At 35.9% G+C, this 8,754-nt stretch overlaps 1 protein-coding gene across 3 annotated transcripts in view; it reads right to left on the reverse strand.

The window, feature by feature from the left end:
- Positions 1-485: 485 nt before the first annotated feature.
- Positions 486-8,754, reverse strand: part of LOC110460932 — a 30,993-nt gene continuing 22,724 nt past the window's right edge. For 2 of the 3 annotated variants that reach the window (XM_021514162.1, XM_021514160.1), the window contains 3 exons: positions 6,196-6,378; positions 3,779-3,951; positions 486-3,048 (listed from right to left, as the gene is read on the reverse strand). In XM_021514162.1, coding sequence (XP_021369837.1) covers positions 2,884-3,048; positions 3,779-3,951; positions 6,196-6,378 — 521 coding nt within the window. In that variant the 3' untranslated portion in view covers positions 486-2,883. The remainder of the gene's footprint in view (positions 3,049-3,778; positions 3,952-6,195; positions 6,379-8,754) is intronic. The other variant, XM_021514161.1, reaches the window with a different exon arrangement.

An 8,754-nucleotide genomic window follows, 5' to 3' on the forward strand; every position in this document is an offset into this window, starting at 1 on the left:
ACCCTTTTTGGCCCCGCCCCTCAGGCCCCTGGGGGCTTAGGACTAAACCGGCCACTATTTTTGTTGACCTTTGTCCATGGAAGGTCCCTGCAAAATTTCATTGAAATTGGTTCAGGGGTTTTTGAGAAGAAGATTTTTGAATTTTTGTCAATTTGACCCTTTTTGGCCCCACCCCTCAGGTCCCTGGGGGCTTAGGACTAAACCGGCCACTACTTTTGTTGACCTTTATCCATGGAAGGTCCCTTCCAAAATTTCATTGAAATTGGTTCAAGGGTTTTGGAGGAGAAGATTTTTGAAATTTTAGTCAATTTGACCCTTTTTGGCCCCGCCCCTCAGGCCCCTGGGGGCTTAGGACTAAACCGACAACTGATTTTGTTGACCTTTGTCCATGGAAGGTCCCTGCAAAATTTCATTGAAATTGGTTCAGGGGTTTTGGAGAAGAAGTCGAAAATGTAAATTGTTTACGGACGCACGACGGACGACGACGGACAAAAGGCGATCGCAATAGGTCACTTGAAACTTTGTCTCAGGTGACCTAAAAATGAATCTACAGCAAAAAAAGCCATTAAGAGAATTAAAACCAAGCTTAATGTATACAGATTGCTTGCTTTGCAATGTGATTATAAGATGAAAGCAAATATATTTCAAGTCAATTAACACTAGTCTACATACTTTACCATGAAAAAGTGTAAACAGAAAACAGCTCCAACTACCTGGGTACTATTTTACTGCCACAACATGAAAAAAACACACCAAAAAAACAATGCACAAAGTCAAAGCTTGTTACAGTATCTTCAGAAATTGGTACCAGCTCAGTTCAGAAATTTCATATTCAATAACAAAATTCAACAGTAAATGAATAGGTTTACAAATCCTCCTGTATTTTATATGTGCCACACAGAGAGGCATGACAAGTGTTGGCCCGCCCTTCTAGCTGCCAGTATATTTCACACAACACGAAAATACATTGTTTAACTATGGAATGTAAGGTAGATACACTTCCCACAAACAGTTAACATTACGTGGGGGCGTGTCATACAACAGAATCTGCCCAGTTATCACGATTGACAGCCAAGCTTAGACGAGGGAAGTGTTATCAAATACAGTGTGCCCACCAAAGCTCACATCGACAAGTAACATTTACGTGAGAGTGGGGTGCCGTTAACTAATGTGTACACCCATCTCAAGATTGACTGTAAAGGACAGCGCATGATTTGGTATCCTTTTGGCCCCGATTCCATCAGAATTTAAAATCTGTCTTTTCAAATGATTGTTTTCAACATTTGGTTGATACTGCTATGAAAATATTTCATAATTGTTAATCACAGTTGAGATGGTAAGTAGATAAAAGTTGCTTTAGTTTAATAGCGAAATATGAATGTTTAGTAATTTTTGCATTGTTTTTTTCTCAGCAACCCTAGAGCATATTCTTGAAAAATCCTTACATATAACCTTATGTACGACATGTATTACAAATTCTCATTGGATATTAGCTTTGTTCAAGCATACACTGTATGGTTTCCAAGAGAAAAAACTATGCAAACTTCACAAAATTAATTAAATATTCAATTTTCTAGCTTGTGCAAATTTCAACTGGTTTCCATGGAAACTATAAGTAAAAAAAACACCACAATATTTGTTTTCAAAGAGTACTTGATGAAGTATTCAAAATTAAAGAAATAATGATTTGAATGAGGTTTGATGAATTTGGGGGCTAAAAAGTGGCAAAACTATACGTAGTCCTTTGTTGGAGCTGTCATTTAATAAAACACACCTTTTTTTAATTGACAGTTTTGAATATTGTGAGGGAAAAATTATCCTGTTTTCATATTTCTCTGAAATCACTACAAGAAAAATAATTGAATACAAATGTTTTAAAACTCCACAGAACCAACGTCATGCACATCTTACCAAACTATATCCTCTAACTCTAGCTCTAATTCAGTCATCAAACAAACAGATATTCCCCTGTAAGCAGTTAAAGAGTTCCATAAGCTGTTTTTTGTCATTTTCCTACGAGCTGGTGTTGTTTTTGCTGACAAAAAAGTTTGAAAGAGACTGTTTTTGCTGGTAGAAAAGAGCACTTTTGCCCACAAAAAAACTGTTTTGTTGATAGGAATTTTGCTTCGATGGTAGAAAATATTGTTTAGTTAAAAGATATTCTTTGGTGGTAAAAAATGCTATTCTCCAAGTAGAGACTGTTATAAGCCAACATAGTAAACACGTTACCTTGTGGCCATTCCATCATTAAACAGGGACAATTGTAAATATTTATGTACCCAAGAGTAAACATTCTCTATTTCACACTAGAATATGAGATCAATTTTTTGAGCCCAGAATCTCAATGGAGAATTTAAACTCCACAAGCTAATGTTTTTGCCAGAGGCAGCAAACATTAATGCATCATTTAATAGCAGATTTTACAGTATTAGCAATCATATGTCGCCTCCGCAGATGATTTATTGGGGTAGCAAAGGCGGCAAATGTTTTTTTCTACAAAGCCAATTTAACTCCAAGTCCTTTTCCTTCATGGAGAAATTCACCTCAGTGGCAAACTTTCTTTTCAGCTGTCAAGAAATTTACTTCAGTGTTTTACCTTCATGGAGAAATTTTCCTCTGTGGCGAACATTCTTTACAGTCGAAGAGAATTTTACCTCTATGGCAAACATTCTTTATCATCGTAGATAATTTTACCTCTGTGGCAAACATTCCTTTTGTGTAGAAAAAATGACATCCGCAGCAGACTCCCTTTTCTCATCAGTTGAGAACCTTTTCTCATCAGAAGAGAACCATTTCCCATCAGTAGAGAACCATTTCCCATTAGAAGAGAACCATTTCCCATTAGTAGAGAACCATTTCCCATCAGTAGAGAACCATTTCCCATCAGTAGAGAACCTTTTCCCTTCCAAAAGCCTTGATACACATGTCAACAAGCTGGAGAATTTTTCCGGCTGCAACGTTAATCTGAGTGGCAATTTCCTCTGAGTTCAGATGATTGACATAAATGTCTGGTCTCTCATATCCGGCATCCAACACCTGATCAATCACCTGTTAAATAGGTAAAGAAATACAAACAAAATAGTTTTTAATAACAGAATTTAGGTTTAGCTAAATTTCTTGTAGGAAGATATTTTGTAGGTTTTATTCTTATATCAATATCAACAACCCGTTGGATAAGCAAGATCTGTGTAGATTTCTATGAACTTGTCTTTCAATGTTACCCAAGTTTTACCTAATATCTTAAGTTCGATAAGCTTTTATCAGATTTTTGCCAATTATTCTGAAAATATCGTTCACCCTCCTTTTGGGAAGTTCCTTAAAATGAGTCCAATCTATTTAATTGGGAAATTTACAGACTGACTGTTATATCATGTCAAATGATCATTAGCATTCTCAGGACTAGCGATATAAAGTTAATAATAAATTGCTCGTGCGATTTTGTTTCTGAAGTCAGTAGACAGATAACAATGAAACTGACAAATTAGCAATGGTTGACCTATAAATAGCAGCAGTGACCTATAAATAGCCATGGTTGACATATAAATAGCAGCGGTGATGACGGCATTGACCTTTGGACCCTGAAATACAAACTCATCCCTCATCCAACGTATACCTGACCTTTGTATACACCTTGGAAAGTATGTTAAAACATGGAGTGGATAGAGTTATGACGTTAAATCCAGATGCTAGGGGACACGGGTCACACAATATGCATCTCCCTTAATAAAATGGCAGATGCATAAAAATCTCAAGTCTACGTTGTTTATAAGATACTCACCTCCATCCCTAGAGAGCAGATTGAGTGTAATGACTGCCCAGCTTTGGCTGAACACTTGAAACAGTACATGGCCTTATACACGACGTTAGGGAACTGGCAGTGATGGAAGTAGCCCAACAGGTCCAGACTTGTGTCCTGGAACGCTTGGTCAGCCTCAAAGTTGATCAGATGGCCTACAAAGAAATTATTAGGTTAATCACTGAATTTAACCAACATTTCATATGAGTGTTATGAGGCAAATCTTAAAAAAATAAATCATTTCAACAAAATCATCTACTGTTTTAGTTCTGATGTCACACTATGTCTGATATACTGTTTTAGTTCTGATGTCCCACACTAGGTCTGATATACTGTTTTAGTTCTGATGTCACACTATGTCGGATATACTGATTTAGTTCTGATGTCACACTATGTCTGATATACTGTTTTAGTTCTGATGTCACACTATGACAGATAAACTGTTTTAGTTCTGATGTCACACTATGACTGATATACTGTTTTAGTTCTGATGTCACACTATGTCGGATATACTGTTTTAGTTCTGATGTCACAATATGTCTGATAAACTGTTTTAGTTCTGATGTCACACTATGTCTGATATATTGTTTTAGTTCTGATGGCACAATATGTCTGATAAACTGTTATAGTTCTGATGTCACACTATGACTGATATACTGTTTTAGTTCTGATGTCACACTATGTCTGATAAACTGTTTTAGTTCTGATGTCACACTATGACTGATAAACTGTTTTAGTTCTGATGTCACACTATGACTGATATACTGTTTTAGTTCTGATGTCACACTATGTCTGATAAACTGTTTTAGTTCTGTTGTCACAATATGTCTGATATACTGTTTAAGTTCTGATGTCACACTATGTCTGTTAAACTGTTTTAGTTCTGATGTCACACTATGTCTGATATACTGTTCTAGTTCTGATGTCACAGTATGTCTGATATACTGTTTTAGTTCTGTTGTCACACTATGTCTGATATACTGTTTTAGTTCTGATGTCACATTATGTCTGATATACTGTTTTAGTTCTGATGTCACACTATGTCTGATAAACTGTTTTAGTTCTGTTGTCACAATATGTCTGATATACTGTTTTAGTTCTGATGTCACACTATGTCTGATATACTGTTTTAGTTCTGATGGCACACTATGTCTGATAAACTGTTTTAGTTCTGATGTCACAGTATGTCTGATATACTGTTCTAGTTCTGATGTCACAGTATGTCTGATATACTGTTTTAGTTCTGATGTCACACTATGTCTGATATACTGTTCTAGTTCTGATGTCTCAGTATGTCTGATATACTGTCCTAGTTCTGATGTCACAGTATGTCTGATATCCTGTTTTAGTTCTGATGGCAAACTATGTCTGATAAACTGTTTTAGTTCTGATGTCACACTATGTCTGATAATCTGTTTTAGTTCTGATGTCACACTATGTCCGAAATACTGTTTTAGTTCTGATGTCACAATATGTCTGATAAACTGTTTTAGTTCTGATGTCACAATATGACTGATATACCGATTTAGTTCTGATGTCACACTATGTCTGATAAACTGTTTTAGTTCTGATGTCACAGTATGTCTGATATACTGTTTTAGTTCTCATGTCACACTATGTCTGATATACTGTTATAGTTCTGATGTCACACTATGTCACACTATGTCCGAAATACTGTTTTAGTTCTGATGTCGCAATATGTCTGATAAGCTGTTTTAGTTCTGATGTCACACTATGTCCGAAATTCTGTTTTAGTTCTGATGTCACAATATGACTGATATACCGATTTAGTTCTGATGTCACACTATGTCCGAAATACTGTTTTAGTTCTGATGTCGCAATATGTCTGATAAGCTGTTTTAGTTCTGATGTCACACTATGTCCGAAATTCTGTTTTAGTTCTGATGTCACAATATGTCTGATAAACTGTTTTAGTTCTGATGTCATAATATGTCTGATATGATCAAAGGGTTGCGGGTTCGAGTCACGTCACGGCACTGTGTTGTATCTTTGAGCAAGATACTTTACTCCGCTTGTTCCAGTCTACTTAGCTGTTAATCAGTATGTGGTTGGGCAGTGCTAAAATTGTTGAATGCTAGCTATGAGTGCCAAATTGGCAGCACCGGCTGTATGCTCCCCAGGGAGTTAAGATATTGGCTGGTTGCAAAGGCCCTATAACCATGGATTAATTTGTGAACCGCTTTGTGCGACCTGAGAACTAGGTTGTGATAAAGCGGTATATAAGATTATTTTTATTATTATTATTTTTGTAACCAGGATATTCTTTTGTATTTAAATTAGGGTTTTTGGAGTGTTGAAAAAAATTCTCAAGCCTCATTTTCAAGTCATGTGACACCAAAATCTCAAAACCCAAGCCATTCAATGTGGCCTTAACATACCTTTGTAACCAAGATGAAGGTTTTTGGAGTGGAGAGTCTTGGTGAGATACCACAGAAGTACATATTCTAACTGCATCTTCTCCATGCGAGAGAAAGTGACGACGTTAGCAGTCATTCCGTCCAGTTTGTTGATATACACTGACTCATTCTTCACAACACGAGGTACTGAGGCAGTCAACAAACCTAAATAAAATATGTTGTAGAATTAATTCTTTTTTATGCTCTTACTTAAAAAATTTGAGGGACTACCAGTGGGCGACAGGGAAAAATTTAGCTGATTTACTTCTCAGAATATGCTTTATTTTCAATAAAAACTTTTAATAATGCACATCAAAACAGTGATTTATTCATTGCATTGATTACCTGTACGATACAGTACAAACGTTTGATGTACACCTACATGGAGCTTCTAGTTATCTTGTTGTAAATATCATGTCACTCTATATTAACATCAATGATATGCATGCTGATTCTATAGTGAAGAATTATACATCTATTAAATTAGGCATATAAATACTTATACCTGTGTAATGTGTTAGAAAACTTACTTATTATGCAATGAAAAGCACCTAAGAGTAATTTTGCATATTTTATTGGGTGCAATCTAAAAGTAATATATTACCTTTATTAAAATATGATGATGTTATAAACTTTTCGAAAAAATGTGTCGTCAAATTTTCAACTCAGTGTTATCTTAACATTTAAATGAATCCATTAAAATTCAAATAGTATAAACAAATTTTGTTTCAAATATGAGAATGACTTTTAAATAAAATTTGCCCTTCTAGGTTCGGGGAAAGAATAGGCCACATTATTGTGAGAGTTGACCTAAGTGTCTCCCCATGCCATGCAGATACAGTGAATTTCTTCGGTGTTGTTTCTGCTGGGACAGTGAGAAAACTAGAACACTGACAGGTCAGTTAGGGCCCCGTCTTGTGGCAATATATCCCCCATAATCATCAAGAAGTAATCTGCCCATATAGCTGAGCTTGATGTTTGACATTTGGACTTCAAAACGAATGGCAAGGAAGCAAAATATACATTTTACATGTACTATGATGTGAGTCTTGTTTCCTTCCACCTCCATATTTGCTGGGCTAACAGAAATGTAAATACCGGTGCAATCCTCATTTGTTAGCGTTGATTTGTTTTATTTCACCTTTTATACCTCCTCCATCATGAGCCAGGGTCAAAGTCAGAAATCAACTTTGTCTTTGACCTTTGAACACAAATGACCTTGACCATTAACCCAGTGACCCTGATCTTTGGTCAGTTGACTTATTCTTTAATTCCGACCAACTTTGCTTCTTGATATCATAAAAAAATGTTCATCAGTGAAAAATACGAAACTTGACCTTGACCCTTTGGACCCCGTAACCTGGACCTAAGGTCAGTTGACTCTGTGTTAAGTTCTGAACAACATTGCTTCATCATGTCATAACAAAATGTTCATCAGTAAAAAGATGCAAATTTTAACCTTGACCTTTGAACTCGACTTTTTACCTCACTGTGTCTCTTTGTTTAATTCTGAACAACTTTGCTTCATAATGTCATAGCGAAATGTTCACCAGTGAAAAGCTACAAAATTTGACCTTGACCCCTGACCCGATGACTTTGACCTTTGGTCAGTTGAGTTGACTCCTTGTTTAATTCTGATCAACTTTGCTTCATAATGTCATAACAAAATGTTCATCCGTGAAACGATGTAAAATTTGACCTTGACCTTTGAACATAATGACCTTGACCTTTGACCTTGACTTTTTACCTGATTGTGTATTTTTGTGAACTGAACATCTTGACCAAGTTTCATGTACATCGGTCAATAAATACATCGGTCAATAAATACCAAAGTTATCAGCCAGGAACATAATTTGTGGACGGACAGACAGACAGACAGACAGACAGACAGACAGACTGAGTGATTACTATAGGGCACCCGTATCTCTGATATGGGGCCCTAACTAGTACTGATCTGATGCCCCAATACAACAAATGAGATCTTTTCTTTTCGAGCTTACCTACATTTTGTTTTGACAGTGCCTCCCAAGTTAGCCATCTCATAAGACTTTAGATTTTACATAAGACTTTAAATTTAACATAAGACTTCAGATTTTACATAAGACTTTAGATTTTACATAAGACTTTAGATTTTACATAAGACTTTAAATTTTACATAAGACTTTAGATTTTACATAAACCTCCAACAAAACAAGAGGCCCATGGGCCTTAGCGGTCACCTGATATATTTATACAGAGTTGATTTCGTTTTTAACATGAACAGAAATATTATTCAAAGTGAAAAAAAACAATAAAACCACCTTATTCAATATCAAGCATACAGATTTCAGACTAAAAAGGATTTGAAACTAGCACCTCTGATTCTAAACAAGGAAAATGAAGAAATTTTAGCACACTGACTCCCTTGAGCCCCACCCTACAGCCCTTGGGGGTAGGGCTGGCTCAAAATTTTCAAAGTATCAAACTGTCAACTCAAGGTTATAATTCCAATCAAGTTATTAACATGTAATATTCAAAGTATCATTTGCCATTATAAACCAT

This window comes from Mizuhopecten yessoensis, unplaced genomic scaffold, assembly GCF_002113885.1.
Source record: "Mizuhopecten yessoensis strain PY_sf001 unplaced genomic scaffold, ASM211388v2 scaffold10523, whole genome shotgun sequence".
In the NCBI taxonomy this organism is placed as follows: Eukaryota; Metazoa; Mollusca; class Bivalvia; order Pectinida; family Pectinidae; genus Mizuhopecten; species Mizuhopecten yessoensis.